This window comes from Narcine bancroftii, chromosome 1 (assembly GCF_036971445.1).
Source record: "Narcine bancroftii isolate sNarBan1 chromosome 1, sNarBan1.hap1, whole genome shotgun sequence".
Taxonomy (NCBI): Eukaryota; Metazoa; Chordata; class Chondrichthyes; order Torpediniformes; family Narcinidae; genus Narcine; species Narcine bancroftii.
The window spans coordinates 210,797,993-210,817,352 of record NC_091469.1 but is presented as its reverse complement, the minus strand read 5'-3'; the positions used below and the strand labels follow the sequence as shown (position 1 = coordinate 210,817,352).

The window sequence follows — 19,360 nt, the reverse complement described above, 5'->3', positions numbered from 1 at the left end:
CAAGTTACTGTGCTTTCGAATTAAGCCATATTTATTTGTCATGTAACAGAAGTAGTGATCGACTTTAATCTCAAATTAAAATTTTTCTGTTTGCTCTTTTTAAGGTAATTCTTTAAATTTGTCATTAAAAATGTTTTCAAGGAAATCAGAACTGGAAACACCGACTTCATATGAGAACTGAGAGTTTATCATCATGTACAGACGCTCTGTCCGCTGCAATAGCGTGGATCTCCTAGAGCCCATCTATTACAATTCCCTGTCTCTTGCTGACATGTCTGTCCATTGTCTCATCCACTGCCAGAGTAAGACCACCAGCAAATTGGAGGAACAACACCTCATCTTCCATCTAGGCACCTTCCAACCAGATACCATTAACATCGGCTTCTCCAGTTTTCATTAGATCTACCCCATCTCCTTCCTCTAGCTCTCTCTCTCTCTCTCACACTCTCTACTTTCCCCTCCATCTCCTTTCACAGAGCCAAAATTTAATATCAATTTTCACCTTTCCTCTTATATCCAATTAACACCTTTTGTCTATTGATCTGTAATCCTCTCCCATCCCCTATTCTTCCCCTAGCCTTTAATTCAGAGACCTGACTTTTTTCACTCACACCTTGATGAAGGGCTCAGGCCAGAAACATGGTAATAAATCTTTACCTCCTATGGACACGCGAGACTGACCAAGTTCCCCCAGCCTTTGCTGTGTTTTCACTACCTCTGTAGAATTTTGTGTTTCCCACGAAAATTCTTACTCTGTGCAGCCAAATAGACATGCAAGCTACACCAACTACAATGGTATGTTAAATTACCACAATATACCAAGACAGAAAATGATAACTAGTCTATTGCCATACAGTTTGTACAATGTATGTGTGTGCCAAAATTCTTACTTGTTGCAATCAAACAGGTACTCATAAAGTAAATGCAATTAAAAATGACAATAAATACCCAATATAGGCAATACATATTCAGTCATCTAGGGCAAAAAACATGACTTGTAATAGGGCAGACAGTCCTTTTGTGCAGTCAGAACAGTCTACAATTGGTGTACAAAGTGGAGTTTCAAAGCTGTTGGAAAGAAACCATTCTTGAACCTAGAATGATAATAAATATATAAAGGATGCACAGATGTTCACAGCTGCAGTGAGTCAGAGAAAAAAAAGTTACATTTCGATACTGCAAACAGATCTTTTGGTTGTCCCACCCAGAGAAGTTTATGATTAGAGTTAGGATAGTATGAAGAGGTTCAAGAGCCTGATATCTGTTGAATCCAAACTGTCTTTGAACATAAAGGTGCTAGACTGCAGGCTTCTGTTTCTTTTGCTCATGGGTAGCAGCAAGGAGAAGTTGTGACAAGTGGGATGGGGGTCCTTTATCATGTTGACTGCCTTCCTGAAGGATGAGAGGTCAGTGCCAGAGATGAACTTGGCTAGGTTTGCCACTTTTTTTCAAAATTTTGCACTCATGGGCACTCATGTTACCAGATTAGACCATGAGGACATTGATATTGTCATTGCTATATTGACATTGCCCACTCCATATATTTTCTACTTTTCTGGTCACTACATCCTTAATAATAGGTTCCAGATTTTTTTTCCCAATTTCCTCCATCACTTATTTAAATTGTAGTGTAATATTTGCCACCTTCCGATCTGTTAGAGCAGTGTCGAATTAGCAAAATGATTGGAAAATCGACTATTTTCAGTGCTTCTATTTCCATAGCTAACTCTTTTAGCACCTTGATCAACCATGCTTTTGGTTCCATTCATTTTTCCCAAGACTTCTTTTCATGGCTGTCGTTTCCTTGGCTCCTCATTCATGCTATACTTGTTGTGAACTTTTTTCTGACTTTTTTTGTTACCTTCTTTGAAGGCAAATATGGATTTGTTTCCATAGTGCCCCTGTAAATACAATATTTGGCAACATGTCAAATCTCTTCATTCTTAGAAAGCAGAGGCATTGATGTGCCTTCTTCAGAGTTGCTTTGATATGTTGGCTCTAGAAAAGGTCATCCGACACAAGGACTCCCAGGAACTTGAAGATACTAACCCTCTCCAGCACCACCCTATCAATAAAGACTCCCCTGGTCTCCTTTCCTAAAAGTCCTCAATAAGCTCCTTAGTCTTGCAGGTATTGACATCAGGATTGTTGTTCTTACACCAGGCAACTAGATTACCGGTCTTCATTCTCTATTCTGGTTCATCATTCCCATTTTTAGGCCAACAATACCAACAAATTTATCAATTGAGTTGGAGCCAAATTTGTAATATAATGACAGAACAAACTGTTCAAACTATTATGCACATACTTTATTTTTAAAAAGAGTTTAGACATTCAATCCTATTCTAATTGTACCTCACATTTTAATTTCCAAGTATATAACCAATTCATTTTTGATAGTCATCATCTGACAATAATTGTCAGATACTTAACAATTTGCCTCATAATGACAAACCATCTGCCCTTTGGTGCTTCTCTGAATAGTCTGAATCCATGTCATGTTTCTGTCGACCCTAATTCTACAAAATACTTCTCCCCATCTATTTTCATCATATCCTTTGGATTGACATTTGTTTTTCACTGAAAACAACTAGGTACAGATTATTTGGTATAGGAATAATAGGTATTGGTCCAAATGCTTGGATTAGAATCAACTTCTGATTTTTTTTTAAAATTTGGATTTACCTGAAGTTGGAAGTGGTTTGTACAGTTCCAGATATTGCTCGCCATGTAACACCTGTAATAAATTTAAAAAAGCACATACATTTATAAATCCACTGGTAAATACAAAAGATGCATCAAAAAATTGCAATTGAAAAACATTAAGATTTAAGCAAGATTTGAAAATGTAGCATATGTAAGGTATACCAAACATATACTATTAAGGCACAAAATGTCACTAGGAAAAGTGACTGAATTGCAATGAAGTTGAAGACAATATTAGATCAGAACAATTCATAATGCTGTCAAAAAAAGCAGCAATTTTAAGGTGACTGGAGAAATCCCAGAAAAGCACCACCAAGATAGTGAGATAGAAAGGAAAAGCTGGAAAAAAAACCTAGAATTTTCTATCGTAAAAGGTTAAATATTGGAGATAAGTAATGCAGTTTGGTATTTTTCTTTTACAGACCCACACTGAAGATGTTATTAATGGAAGTTTTTTTTTTAATCCATATTTGCCTTCAAAGACTGTAAAAAGTCAGAAAAAAGTTCACAACAAGTATAGTGTGAATGAGGAGTCAAGGAAACGACAGCCATGAAAAGAAGTCTTGGGAAAAATGAATGGAACCAAAAGCAGGGTTGATCAAGGTGCTAAAAGAGTTAGCTATGGAAATAGAAGCACTGAAAATAGTCGATTTTCCAATCATTTTGCTAATTCGACACTGCTCTAACAGATCGGAAGGTGGCAAATATTACACTACAATTTAAATAAGTGATGGAGGAAATTGGGAAAAAAAATCTGGAACCTATTATTAAGGATGTAGTAACCAGAAAAGTAGAAAATATATGGAGTGGGCAATGTCAATATAGCATTATTAAAAGGGAAATTATTTGATAAATCTAATCGTTTTTCAGGCTCTAACACAGTCTTAAGAGCAAATGAAAGGATATTGTAGGTTTGGATTTTCTAAAGGCATTCAATAAAGAGCATGGAATTTTACTTCACCCTGCATTTCATAGCTGAAGAAAAGGAAATTTGCCGAAGAAGGTAATAAGTGGGACTGCCAAAATGAGGTTCTTCGAAAGATTTTAGGCACTGGAGATGCTAGTGGCAAAATATATACAAATTTTTATGAATTTAATTTTATTCTTCTGAGACAAAGAATAGTAGATTTGGAAACTTTTAATCATATTTACAAACCAAGATCATTAAGAATTTGTATGCAATAAACATTTAAAATACATGTTTCAGCTGACAGCATCAATAATAAAGGATAAATTATCCCGGCGTGAAGCTAGACTTCATACTGTCGGGTCCAAAATCCCACTAGACGACAGGATCTTACAAGAAACTGGGAAATTTACGCGTAGCTACAAAAATAGGTAAAAGATTATTCAAAGTGACCAAAGGACCTACCTTTGTGAAGTCTATGTTCAGTCCTGGAACTGATGAAAGACCATCAATCATGGAACCTTGGGCAGGAATTACTCCAAATGTAGGCAAACAAGAAAAATCTTCATTCCTTTCAAAGAGGAATTTTAAGTGATCTGGATCCTTTGTGGTCATTCCAACTCCGAGAGCATAGAGAATAGGCTGCAGATTGGTGTAGGTATATTCAGATGAAGGCACATTTTTACCTATAGCTTCAGCCTGCATTAAAAAAAACCATTGCGAGATTGGTGTAAGTATTTAGTTTTCAAATTGGTTTCCACAAAGCTTCAGGAAATAAAAACAACCGATGCATTTAAAGCACACAAGCTCCTCACTACCAATGAGTCTATAGCTCAGACAATAGCACCTGACTTAGTGTAACAAATTGCTGGCATTTAAATAATCAATCTTTTTAGTACAGAAAATGTTCTTAAACATTTCAAATCACAAATAAAAATATACACCCAATCTAAAAGAGATTGCATCCAGCTTCCGTCACAAAAACCACAGTGATTGACTTTCGTTTAGTTTCAAGTTAATGGGGACCATTTAAGGGAATTGAAGATAAGATGATTGACAATGAATATCAATTAGGTGAGAGATTTACTATTTGGTACAATATCATTTACTATCAGTTGTCTCAAACCAGAATCTTGCTGCATTCAAATAAAGTCTTATCATGTTGCAGGAATTGAAAATGGAACTGAGCACCTGAACAATCAAGTCCATCTTTACAATTAAGGATTTTTTGAATAAATTACATGGCTGACTGTAAGAAAGTCTGGTAATTTTTGGGAAAAGCAGCATCCATGAGAATTTCCTTTTTTTTAGTGTATACACGTGAAGGCTGCCATAACTTCAAACTAATAAATGAAATTAAAATGTTGAGGTACTGGGCAACAACTGTTACGTCATAGACCAGCAGCCACAGAAATTCAACTATTACTAATATAACATTTCTTACTTCACTTTAAACTTAACCCCACTATGCACGTGCATGCATGGCAGATCCCAAACCATTACAGTTCAGGCACAATTCTGAAAAGTCCATTTCAAAGTTCAGATGTATAACTCTTTGGTGTTGAAACTCAGAATCTTTAAATTGTTGTTCCAAAGTAATTGTGGAACCAAGTCATCAGACTTCTCAAAATTCACAAATACTTGTAGAGTTGCTTTCTAAGAAATGTTTCTTTATACAAGAGATTTTTTTTCCACAATTCCCCTCTCTTGTGTGGAGGTTATGAACTTGCGATTTGTACAATGATTTCACAAATTCAGGCAAGAGTTTAAGATGAAATGCCCATTACAATAGCCACAGTAGAGAGACAATCAAAGTGGCAATCTTTTCCGAAGTCACTTTCATCCTGTGTTCCTCCCTTGACAAGGAGAACACAATAGCAGTCCTTTCTCAGAATGTTACTGCATTTCTGACTTCAGAGGAAAACAGGTTCATGATATCAGATACTTTTGTGAAGTGCGGTAATAACATGACTACTGGCTCTGTTTGAAGTTTCATTTCTTCAAAAACCATTTATAGCAGATGGCCTCCTGTTTGCTTGAACATGTGTCTTCTTAGCAAACATCTATTGTTTCAAATTTTCAATGGAACAATTCAAACTTCTTGCTGCTCTGAAGTTGCAGACAAGTTCTTTTTGAGCAAACAGACTTTCAAAGGAACACTAACACTGGGTTTACAGCTCTGTTTACAGCTTGGACATAGGAACCGTGCCGTTTCTTCAGATTGATGTTTTGTGAGTGTGTTTTCCCTCTCTAACCCACAAAGCAACTTTACTAAAAATATGTATAATAACCTAAAGATTAATAATAACACAAGTCTGAATACAACTAAAATCTATTTGGATAGATAATATAGATTCCATACTAGTCTTTGTCATGACAATCCACACTGATATTAAAAACACATTTACTTTGGAATACATCAGAAAATCAATCGATTCTTCTTTGATACCTCAGTAGCAGAATTAGTGTGCATGAAGCTAAAACATTTTAATTTGAATTTTCCTGTCCAGAAAGCTAAAAATAAAGGAGATAAACCACCTCTGACAATCTGTAGAGAAACCCTCAAGAATAACTTGTAAAATAAAAAATATTCTGGGACACATATTCAATATATGTGGGCTGCTTTTGTGATAATTATACTGACACTTTGGATTAAAATACAACACTTACTAAATTGATCCTTGAAGTGTTAATTTGTAATGGGCCACTGGTCGGATTTGGGGAGATTCCTTGTTTGGTGCCCAGCTTGTTCAGTACTTCGTAAAGAGTCATAAGTGAATCTGCAACAAAAAGACAAGAGCATCTGGATAAGGCTCATATTTTTTTATTTATAATCGGCAAACCCGCGAGGTCTACTAGATCACGTAATTTTAAAAAGATCAGATATACATCACAGCTGTAGTGAGCAGAACAAAGCAAACATTGTCATAGGATCGACAGCTTAAGATTTGGATAGCACCAGCAAGGAAGTAGAGTTATGCAACACAGCTCTGAAAGTTGACCCAGAGACAAGTAAAGACGTTCTGATGCGAACAGACAGTTTAATAATTGCAGAACTAATAGAATTGTGCTATTTTTCACAAAGGAAAAAGCTTATAAAGTGGAGGTATCAGAAGTTTTAAAGGATCAAATGGTCATGCAGCTAAGGTAATTTATACACATGGCATTTGAGAAAAAACATTGGCAGTTGGAAACTTCTTGGCTGACCTGCACTTCTTTTGATTTTTTTTTGTTCAACAAGTGTCAGAAAGGATTGCTTTTTTTTAACTTTATTTATAGATTTTAAAATACATACAAAAATTTACTAAAAACTTCTTTCTTTCTTTTCCTTTGGCTTGGCTTCGTGGACGAAGATTTAGGGAGGAGTATGTCCAAGTCTGCTGCAGGCTCGTAGGTGACTGAAAAGTCCGATGCGGGAAAGGCAGGCACGGTTGCAGCGGTGGCAAGGGAAAATTGGTGGGTTGGGCTTGGGTGTTGGGCTTTTCCTCCTTTGTCTTTTGTCAGTGAGGTGGGCTCTGAGGTCTTCTTCAAAGGAGGTTGCTGCCCACAGAACTGTGAAGTGCCAAGATGGACGGTTGGAGGCGAGATCAGCCCACTGGCGGTGGTCAATGTGGCAGGCACCAAGAGATTTCTTTAAGCAGTCCTTGTACCTTTTCTTTGGTCCACCTCTGTCTCGGAGGCCAGTGGAGAGCTCGCCATATAATACGATCTTGGGATGGCGATGGTCCTCCATTCTGGAGACGTGATCCACCCAGCGCAGATGGGTCTTCACCAGCGTGGATTCGATGCTTACAGACTCTGCCAGCTCGAGTACTTCGATGTTGATGATCAAGTCACTCCAATGAACATTGAGGATGGAGCGGAGACAGCGCTGATGGAAGAATTCAAGGAGCCGTAGGTGATGCCGGTAGAGGACCCATGATTCGGAGCCGAACAGGAGCGTGTGTATGACAACGGATCTGTACACACTGATCTTTGTGTGCTTCTTCAGGTGGTTGTTTTTCCAGACTCTTTTGTGTAGTCTTCCAAAGGCGCTATTTGCCTTGGCGAGTCTGTTGTCTATCTCGTTGTCGATCCTTGGATCAAATGAAATGGTATAGCCGAGGTAGGTAAGGTGGTTGACCGTTTTGAGTTCTGTGTGCCCAATGGAGATGTGGGGGGGCTGGTAGTCATGGTGGGGAGCTGGCTGATGGAGGACCTCAGTTTTCTTCAGGCTGATTTCCAGGCCAAACATTTTGGCAGTTTCCGCAAAACAGGACATCATGTGCTGGAGAGCTGGCTCTGAATGGGCAACTAAAGCGGCATCGTCTGCAAAGAGTAGTTCACGGACAAGTTGCTCTTGTGTCTTGGTGTGAGCTAGCAGGCGCCACAGATTGAAGAGACTGCCATCCGTGCGGTACCGAATGTAAACAGCGTCTTCATTGTTGAGGTCTTTCATGGCTTGTTTCAGCATCATGCTGAAGAAGATAGAAAAGAGGGTTGGTGCGAGGACGCAGCCTTGCTTCACGCCGTTGTCAATGGAGAAGGGTTCGGAGAGCTCATTGCTGTATCTGACCCGACCTTGTTGGTTTTTGTGCAGTTGGCTAACCATGTTGAGGAACTTGGGGGGGTATCCGCGGCACTCTAGTATTTGCCAAAGCCCTTTCCTGTTCACGGCGTCGAAGGCTTTGGTGAGGTCAACAAAGGTGATGTAGAGTCCTTTGTTTTGTTCTCTGCACTTTTCTTGGAGCTGTCTGAGGGCAAAGACCATGTCAGTAGTTCCTCTGTTTGCGCGGAAGCCACACTGTGATTCTGGGATGACATTTTCGGCGACACTAGGTATTAGTCTATTAAAGAGAATCCTAGCGAAGATTTCATCTGCAATAGAGACTGATTTCTCGCCTTTGTTTTTGTACAGTGTGATGATGATGGCATCACGAAGGTCCTGAGGCAGCTTTCCTTGGTCCCAGCAGAGCATGAAAAACTCATGCAGTTTGGCATGCAGAGTTTTGCTGCGAGCCTTCCAGACCTTTGGGGGGGATTCCATCCATACCTGCTGCTTTGCCACTTTTCAGTTGATCAATTGCCTTATATGTCTCTTCCCGGGTAAGGACCTCATCCAGCTCTAGACTCAAGGGCTGTTGAGAGAGTTGGAGCAAGGTGGATTCTTGGACTGAGCAGTTGGCACTGAAAAGAGATTGGAAGTGTTCTGACCATTGATTGATGATGATGATCTTGTCGCTGAGGAGGACGTCGCCTTCTGAGCTGCACAGAGGGCTTTGGACTTGGGGTGAGGGGCCATACACAGCCTTCAGTGTCTCATAAAAACCCCTGAAGTCGCCAATGTCGGCGCGAAGCTGGGTTCGTTTGGCGAGGCTAGTCCACCACTCATTTTGGATCTCCTGGAGTTTGTGCTGAAGATGGCTGCATGCGAGACGGAAGGCTCGTTTTTTCTCTGGCCAGGAAGGCTTTGCATAATGAGCTTGGTGGGCAGATCACTTCTTTGCCAGCAGTTCCTGGATTTCCTGGTTGTTTTTGTCAAACCAGTCCTTGTTTTTCCTGGAGGAGAAGCCCAGTACCTTTTCAGTGGATTGCAGTATGGCCGTTTTCAGCTGATCCCAGAGGGTTTCAGGAGACGTGTCCATGGTAGTTTGCATCCTCGAGCTTTGCTTGGAGGATTGCCTGGAAGTTTCCTCTCACTTCGTCTGACTGCAAATTTTCAACATTGAACCTCTTTCTGGGGGCTCCACTGTTCTTGAACTTTGGCTTGAAGTGAAGGTTGAGCTTGCAGCGAACAAGCTGATGGTCAATGTGGCATTCCGCGCTGGGCATGATCCTGGAGTGGAGCACATCTCATTTGTCTCTTCCTTGCACCAGAACGTAGTCCAGGAGGTGCCAGTGTTTGGATTGGGGATGCATCCAGGTAGTCTTCAGGCTGTCTCTCTGCTGGAAAAGGGTGTTAGTAATGACAAGCCGCTGTTCTGCGCAGAGCTCCAACAGGAGGCGCCCGTTGTCATTGCACTTGCCGACACCATGCTTGCCCAGGATTCCTGGCCAGGTTTCTGAATCTTTGCCAACGTGAGCGTTGAAGTCGCCAAGGATGACAACCTTGTTTGCTGTAGGGGTGCGTTGGATGAGGTTGCGCAGATCAGTGTAGAACTTGTCCTTTTCTGCTGGTTCCGCCTGAAGGGTTGGAGCATAGACACTGATGAGAGTGATGCATTGCTTGTTTTGAAAGGGGAGTCACATGGACATGATCCAGTGAGAGTGGCCTGTCGGGAGGTTTTCGAGTTTGGAGGCAATGGAGTTCTTGACCATGAAACCAACACCAGATAGGCGTCGTTCAGCCTGAGGCTTGCCAGACCAGTAGAGTGTGTAGACCACGCCGTGTTCCTGGAGGCTGCCTACATCTGCAAGGCAGACTTCGCTGAGAGCGGCTATGTCGATGTCGAGTCTGAGGAGTTCATGTGCGATGAGGGCAGACCGACGTTCAGGTCGGTGGCTGTCAGCCTTGTTTAGCATGGTTCTGATGTTCCAGCATGCTAGCTTGAGTTTGAGTGCATCTTTTGAGGGGGAGGACGTGGACATGTCCTTGGGCCTGCGCAAAGGAGCTTTTAGGTGGAGTGCAGTGTGCGAAGTACTGGCCCCACCCTTTACACCCATGGTTCGTGTGCCGTGGCCAAGCAAGCTGGGACGTGGCAGCAAGGTCCGTGGGTCGTAGGTTTTATATCAAAGTGTCCTTCTCCTATGCAGGTTGCTTAACCGGGCTGAAGAGGCCTGCCTCCCCTTTTAGGTCGAACCATATCTGGAGATCTATGACCGCTGTCCACAGTTATGGAGTGGTGTGCCCTGGAATAGGCCTGCGTGCGTTTACTCCTGTACTAAAAACGATACCCCTACTAACCCCCTTCCCCCTGTGCAGAAGCCAAATACATATTTCAGGTAATTATCCATTTTGGTGGAGTGTGCCCCAACCATTTGCATCTTAAAAGAAAACATTTACAGTATATCCAAACCCATACATTTCAGATATGGAGTCCACATTTTAACAAAAAAGAGAATAATAATCCGTAAATTATATGTTATCTTCTCGAAATAAATACATGATTTTAATTCATTATGCCATCTTTGAATATTCAATTCAACATCATTCTCCATGTAACAGCAATAGATTTTCTAGCTACAGCTAACCCCAAATGAATAAATGCAATTTGAAATTTATCCAATCATATACCAGTTGTTAATGTTGTAGTATAACCCAATAAACAAAGTAACGGGTCAAGTTGTAATTCAATCTAGAACAAATCTTCCAAAAACTTCATGATTTTTTTTCCCCAAAAGGGTTTAACTTTTTCACAAATCCAGACTGAGTGTAAGAAAGTACCTGTCTGTCTTCCACACATCTGAAGAACTAAAATCATATCTTTTCAACTTCTCAGGAGTTGAATACAACTGATGCAAAAAGTTATAATTGACTAAACTATATTTCACCTTAATTTCATTACACTATCTGTACACATAGTCATCCATTCCTCATGAGATAGTAAAATTGATATCCTTCTCCCACTTACTCTTAGTTTTATACTAGTCTAGTTTAATCATCTTCTCTTGCAACAAAGCAAACATCTCAGAAATAAACCCTTTTTTCCCCATTATCAACAATTAAAATCTCAAATGTAGTTTGCCTGGGTAACACAAAATCTCATCCAAAATTTTCCATTAATAATGCACATACTTGATAAGAGGCAAATAAAGAACTTGGTAATATCCCAAATTTTCTCAAAGTCCAGCAAAATAAAGAAACACACCTGCCTCAAAACAATCCTCTACCAATTTAATGCCCTTCAATTCCAAGCTTTCAAATAAGGATTAGTTCCCAAAAAGGGAATTATTTTATTCTGATATAACGGAGTCTTAGCTGAAATTTTACCTTTAGTTCCTATATTTTGATCTCTTTTATACCAGATCTCCATCAAATGTCTCAATACTGGCAAATTATACTTTTGTAAAAAATAAGGATTTCATTTATATATAAATTAATGTACATTAAATTCAGAAATCTATACTAATTCAACTTCAGCCCATACTGGAAGGTTGATAAATGTCAAACATCTTATTAATGAATTTTAATTGTACTGTTTTATAATAATTCTGAAAATTTGCTAATTTTTGTAAAGATACTCTCCATAATTATATTTCCATAAGAATAATAGTACTACCACATTTATTTACTTAATAAAATATTTAGTATTGAACAAGGAATAGATTGAATACAAGGAAATATATTCATTTTAATACAATTTACTCTTCCTATTAAAGTTAAAGGTAAGTAAGTCCTTCCATCTATTCAAATCAAACTTAACCCTATTTAATAGAGGTACTTAATTTATATAAATTTTGACAGCCAAGATCCACTGGTACACCTAAATATTTAATTTTATTAGACCACCTAAATTTCGTAATCTGTTTACAATCTGAATAATCCTCATCAGAAATTGGCAGTATCTCGCTTTTATCCCAGTTAACTTTATAACCAGACATTTCTCCATATGGTTTAAAAAGATTTTGCAGTTGCCCCAGGGAATTTATAGGATGTGTTAAGTATATTAACACATCATCTGCAAACAAGTTAATTTTATACTCTTCCTCAGCAACTTTAATACCCTTAATATTAACATCATGTCTAATTACTTGAGCCAATGTTTCTATAACCAATGCAAATAAGGCCCATGACAATGGGTAGCCCTGTCTAGTTGATCTTGACAAAGTAAATGCAGTTGACAACTGTCCATTTGTCACCACCTGAGCAGAAGGATTTTTATATAAAGCCTTCACCCAACCAATAAAGAGTGGTCCAAATTTAAATCTTTCCAATGCTTTAAATAAAAAATTCCACTCAACACGATCAAAAGCCTTTTCAGCATCTAATGTTACTATCATTGGTTAGTTGAGTTGCTTTCTTGATGCATTAATTAATTTAATTAATCAATTTAACAATAATATCAGCTGAATATCTATTCTTAATAAAAGCCGTTTGATCTACATGTACCAATTGTGGTAAATATTTAGCAAGTCTATTAGCTAATACCTTAGCTACAATTTTGTAGACCACATTTAATAAAGAAATCAGTCTTTCTTTGTAATAACTGTAATTAATGCCCTAGAAAAAGACTCTGGGAACAAACCCATTTCAGAAGCTTGCTTCAACACATCCGTAAATACCGGAAGTAATAAATCATAAAATTCTTTATAAAACTCTATTGTAAATCCATCTTCTCCTGGAGATTTCTCACTAGCATAGTTTGTAATACCTCCTTAAGCTCCAGATCAGTAAAAAAAACTATCTAATTCATTCACATCTTTATTGCTCAAAGAAGGTAAATCTAAATTAGCCAGAAAAGATTCGATCATTATCCTGAACCACCCCAAAAGTATATAATTCTTGATAGAATGAATGAAATTCATCATTAATCTCCTGGGATTTATAGGTAACTGTCGAATTTTTCCTTACTGTATTTATTGACCTAGAAGTTTGTTCAGTCTTTAACTGCCAGGCCAATATTTTATGGGCTCTTTCTCCAAATTCAGAATAACATTGTTTAGATCTTTGTATCATTTTCTCATATTCATAAGTTTGCAAAGTATTATAACATAATTTCAATCTAGATAAATGTGCCTTCTTATTTTCCATTGAATTCCTTTGTAACTTCTTCTCTAAAACCTCTATCTCTTTTTCCAAATTTTAACTCTGCCAAATATTGCTTCTTGACTTTCGATGAATAACTAATAATCTGACCCCTTAAATACGCTTTCAGAGCATCCCATAAAATAAACTTACTTTGTACTGAATCCTCATTTGATTGCAAAATGAATGTAATATGATCCCTAACATAATCAATAAACTCAGGTTTTTTTAGTAACATCTCATTAAATCTCCAACGATAAGCAATTTCTACCACCTCAGAACCAGTACAAGAAATTAATAATAAAGAATGTCAGAAAGGATTGCTGAGGCAATTCAACAATTGCTTTGAAATGTGAACTTTGTAAAAAACTGTATATTAAGGTGTGCAGATAGAGTCGTAAAACCCTCAAAAAATCACTCAAAAAATGGGGTTGACTAATACGGCAGCTGTAATTTTGAGACCTTAAATTCACAGAAAAAAAAAGATTGACCGATTCAGCTTACAAGTCAATGTTGGAAGCACCTCCCCAGTCCCGGTGCCGCCGCTCCCCAACACCTCCCTACTGCTGTGTGCCACCATAACCACTCCTACCTGGGACCCTGATGTTGCCCCTCCTGCCTGGTAGGCCAAGGTTCTTGCTCCCATCAGGAACATGATATCGCTGCTCTTGCCTGGTAGGCCAAGGGTTTTTTAAAAACTTACTTAATTTACAGCTTTGCTTCTTGTAATTGGGGTGTTTTTAAAAAATTTTAGGTTGTTCCTGGGAGGCCCGGACAGCCTGAAAAATGGGGGTCAACATATGCCAGTTATATCATAAAAATATTAAAATTAGGCTTTTAAAAAAAGAGGGGTCAACCAACACACCGAAATATACAGTATTTGTAAATAATTCTTGCTTTCTTGGAGTTATTAGGCATAGTTTGTCAATAGCTACAGTACATAACAAGTTATTAAAGGACATAACTAAACATTTGTAGGAGGAGATCTCAGGAAGAGAAAAAGATCAGGAAGTGGAAGATTTTAGGATAAGGATTTCAGAGCTTAAAATCAAAGGTATTGTCAGACATTTAAAATTGAAGACACAGAACCAAGATTTGGAAGCGCATAGGGCTTTAAGGTGAGAGAGTATGAGAGATTGAGGAATTTAAAAAAAGGAAACAGTTAAAATCAAGCCAATCCAGGTCAGTAAACACAAGAGCAATAGGTAAAGAGGACAATGTTTTACCTTGTTCAGGCAGAGAGATGGAACAGCCAAGCCTTTGTCATGTGCTGACACATGCACAATAGGTGGAATAGCCTCCCTCTGCACAATTTGTTTCCTTCCACAATTCAGTGGTCAACATCCCTGTGTTTCCACTCTACTATTGGCTACATACTCCAAGATTAAATAATCTCTTTCACCTTTTACAATTAGAATACCTTGTGCTTATTTTTACCTACTCATTGAAATTGGGTCACTTCAGAACCATGCTTTCAGTCGGTACAATAATTAGAAACATTTAAAATTTCCAAAAGTTACCTCTGCTACTTTTGGGTTTGATTGCATTTTGAAAGTCACAAATCTGTCCCCAGTTGTCACGCACTGCTTCGGGTGTCATTTGTTGATTCTGCCTTACAATAGCACCTAATGTTCGCTCCCAACGCACTGAAGAAAGAAATCAAAATGCTTACCAACTCAAGCCAGGCACAATATAAATTGTTTCCAAGATTCATATTTACATTGAAGGAAAAAAACATTTATAACTTTTTAAGAACAAAAAAAATCTAAACATTTTACAGAACTGAATGGACTGCTGTGAAACCTTAGAGTTCAAAGTGGAAAAAATATTAAATTAAAATTCTAAATAAGAGCAATGTTAATCTGAGGATTCAAATAACAGTACTTGTATTTTATCTGAGCATCTCAAAGAACTTTAACCAAACCAACTTAATTTTGTGAAGTAAACTCCTGAAAATCTCTCAACAAGAATGAATATATTATTTCTAGTCACAATCCTGCCAAAATTGTTACTACTGCCACTCCTTCTCAGTTGATAGCAGTGCACCTCAAAGTCAACATTGTACAACTTCCACTCCCATATGAGATTCAGCACACAATCACAGGTGATATTTCTGTTTAGTATTGGAGGAGTTTCAAAGTGATAGGAAACAGAGAACTGATTTATTGATGCCAGCAGATAATTGGCCGTTGGATTTTCTTGGCAAAATAAATCCCATCAAAGTGATTGCTCATTTCATGCACAAATGGGAACGGAAGCAGGGTTTATAGACAGTGATTACACGAAAAAAAAACAATTAAATGGCTCCAAAATGATTGAGAACATCCAGGAGACAAGACAGTTCAGATTTTGAGAAAAAGCCATTCTTTACCTCAAGTATCTGCTACCAAAATTGAATCCCCATACATGTACAAACCTCTTGTTGACTGAACTCCAATACTAAACAACCTAGAGTTTAATAACATAGTTCGGTTGCAGCAATTCCCATCACATCCATACAGGAAGCCATGCAAAAACTTTAAAAGGGCAGATGCATTTGCTGCAATTATTTACTCATTGTAAAAAACAAACTGCAAAATATTCCCTTTTGAAGTAAAAGAATTAAAAGTCCAAGAATGACTTTCAATTAGCTAGTGACCACATAATGGCCTCATTCTATACCATTTGATTTACTGCCCAAGAATCAAATTCCAGCATCACAAGACATTCAGAAAATTTAAAAAGGTTCAAAATTATGCACATCCCAAAGAACAGATGCCACCACAAAATGTTGTAGTTTGTTCAGCAGAAAACACAAAAATGGTATGAAATAACAGCTTTTAAAAAAAAAAACAGGACAAAGCCTGACCAACTTAAAATCTATTTTAAAAATCTCTAAAATGCAATACATTGGTCGAGATGGATGGATGGAGTTACCTTATACAAGTGTGAGGGAGTAAAGAGATAGGGCAAGTTAGCAAAAATATGACGATTTTCTTATTTTGAGGGTTTTAGCACTATTCCAACCAGCAGACCTTGAAAGATATTGATGTCACTGAGTAATTTTCTCCATTCCCAATTCAAAGTATTACACTTTCATGTGAAATTTACTGTTTCAAGCATTTCATAACAAAAGACGTCAATGCAAGAATTCAGTTCCAAATCTTTATTTTATCAGTACCGGTATATAATTTTTAGCATTTTAACAGAAAATACCAGTGACTTCAACAAAAATATCACGTTTTGAACTATTAAAGCTGATTTTCAAGTTTTTCCACAATTTGCGTATCAAAGCGTAATTGAAAAATAGTGTATCCATATTCCGTAGATTCCCATTGCCCCAAGACTGGCTGCAGAGCCTCCGATAGCTCAGTGGTTAGAGCACTGGTCTTGTAAACCAGGGGCTTATGAGTTCATTTCTCTCTGGGGCCTCATTTCTGTGAGGAGTGCTGAACAAAGTGGCAACTCTCTGTCTTCCTTACGGTAGACAATGTTAAAGAATTTTATGTATATTACATTCTAAATGTAGTATTACATGACAATAATGGAACATTTACCTATGTTCAAATGTACAAAGATAATACAGGAATACATTAAATCAATAACACAATGACTCACACCAAGACATAATGGCTTAGCGAAAAAAGCTCAATTAAAAATGAAAACACAATCCATGCATTCGCAAATCATAATTTTTTTTTTTCATTTTCCTGCATCAATTTCAAATAATGTATTCTAATTTACTGTTGAATCTGTAGTGAATCAGGTCCTATTGTGAGCTATCACCATTTCATGATTACACCTTCAAGCAAGTGATTAATAGCATGCCAAAATTTGAGAGAAGAGTTTTTTACTCCCAGTAAATTGGCTTTTCTTCCCTATCCAGTGAAAATGCTCAAGCATCAAATCACTTCAATAGAAATTATTGCATATATATTTCTAATGCTCATTTGACAAAACAGTTTTAAAATCCAAATTTTGTTGACTATTCTCGACAAATCACAAAAAAAGTCCCTTACACGATTTTCATAATGTTAATCTAGAGCACCACCAAGAGAGCTTCATTCTTTTTTCAATAAACAGGGGGCGTAGCAAGATGGTGTGAAGGATATGGGAAAGTCCTTCCGCTGGGAGAATTAATAACTGAACAAAAAAAGTTTTTACTTTTTTTTTTCAGTCATTAAAAGCTATTGTAAGTCTTGCCTGCACAGTTTGACTATGGCTGCGAGAAAGGGAAAGCCTCCAACAATTAGAAAATTAGTTTTAAAAGTCTTAAGATTTGAAAAAACTGGGCCGATGTTGACAATGGAACCTCGGGCTGGATTTTCTCCTCCTCCACAAGTGATGAGAGTGATGGCAGCAAGAGTTCAGGTGACCCCAGCACCATCTCTCCGGGGAGCCAAAGAAGTTGGCGCCAGCGTCCCATGGAAGACTGTGGAACTACAAAGTTTACAAGAACAAGAGTGCATGCAAGAACTTCCGTGCATGCATAGAACGGATCCATCGGAAATACAGTGGGAGACTGAAAAGTCAGCTCTCACTAAGGTTGAATTTCTTTGAATCCGGAGGCTGAGCAAGAAACACTTTCTTTCATCTACCAGCAATATGCAACAGGAGGAGGATGATCAAAACAGACTGGAGGAGGAGACAGAAGAACAATATCAACAGGCTCATTTTCAAGAAGATGCTTTACAGGTAAAGTTACCTGAAATTAATGGGCAAGGTATGGGCAGGCAATTGATGAATCATTTGCAAGCAATGAGTCAGAAAATGGATTTACAGTCTGGATCTATTATACATGATGTGAATACTCAATTTGAATTTGTTAAAGGAGAAACGAAGATAATTAAAGAAAAGATGAAGAAATATGTTAAAGTGGTTGATCAAGTAAAAATGTAAGTTCAAAAAGTTGAAGAAAATTTACAAGATGATGAAGTGGATCAATATAAAGATGTGGTTAATAACTTGGAAGATTCTGTTATGGCCTGGAGTGCTGAGAAAAGAACTTTTACAAAAAATTGATACTTTAGAGAATCATAGTCGAAGAAATAATGTGAAGATAGTTAGATTGCCAGAAGGCTTTGAAGTTCCGAATTCAGTGCAATTTTTTTTTCAAAGATGAATTCCAGAGACTTTGGGACCTGAAAATTTTCCAAATTGTCTTGAATTGGATAGAGCGGTTAAAAATAAACCATTGTTGGGTCAATTGTCATGCTCAGTTTTGATTGGATGTCTTCATAATCATTTTGAGAGTAGCGGTTCAGAAAGCTCATCGATTTCAGGGCCCTTTGATTGTGGCCTGATAATTTTTTTTAAATGTGGATCTTCGTGTGAATGTGACGAAAAGAAGAAAGAAACTTAATCCTGAAAAGTCTGTGCTTTGGAAGAAGAGCTACACGTTTTCTTTCCGCCTCCCAAAGTTTTTCTGGGGAATAAATCAGACAAAATTCTTTGACAATGAGATGGAAGCTTTAGAATTTGCAAATTCTCTTCCATATAATAAAATGGATCAACAGGTTGATTTAATAACAGCAGACATACCACAGATTGAGATGGTGCAAATGTCAGACAAGTTGTTATTGCAGGAAATGGCTCACCTTGATGATGTTCAAGTTAACAGAAATCTTGAAGTTGCCATCTTTACCTGAAGACGATGAAGTCTATTCAAAAACTGTTTTTTTCCTCTCTGGGGAGGCGGGACTTTTTTTCCCCTTCTCCTTCCCTGGCTGTGTCCCACCTCGCGACAAGAATTACTTACTGCCCTGACTTTTTTTGATAGTACTTTTTTTTGGGGGGGGAGGGAAAGAGTTGTATTAATTTTTCTCCTTTTTCTTTAATATTTCTTTTCCTTGATGGAAAAGAAGTTTGAAAATGCAAATGTTACTGACTATTCTAGACAAATTCTTAAAATCCCTTTAAGCAAGTAAACTGACAGCTGCACGATTTTCATAATGTAAAAATGTTGATCAATAGCACCATCAAGAGGAGAGCTTCATTCCTTTTTCAATAATCTTGAAATCTTAGGCATGCATTCTTACATTCCCATGTTCATAAACAGAAGGGTGGCCACAGCGGAGGAGCATTTGAATAATTGCATTCAATTG

At 37.9% G+C, this 19,360-nt stretch overlaps 1 protein-coding gene across 1 annotated transcript in view; it reads right to left on the bottom strand.

Moving 5' to 3' along the window:
• hsd17b4 (hydroxysteroid (17-beta) dehydrogenase 4) overlaps positions 1 to 19,360 on the bottom strand; it is a 142,906-nt gene that overhangs the window by 58,520 nt on the left and 65,026 nt on the right. Inside the window, exons 11-14 of the mRNA XM_069889995.1 lie at positions 14,798 to 14,923; positions 6,284 to 6,393; positions 4,079 to 4,312; positions 2,686 to 2,737 (exon numbers count right to left, since the gene is read on the bottom strand). Coding sequence (XP_069746096.1) covers positions 2,686 to 2,737; positions 4,079 to 4,312; positions 6,284 to 6,393; positions 14,798 to 14,923 — 522 coding nt within the window. The remainder of the gene's footprint in view (positions 1 to 2,685; positions 2,738 to 4,078; positions 4,313 to 6,283; positions 6,394 to 14,797; positions 14,924 to 19,360) is intronic.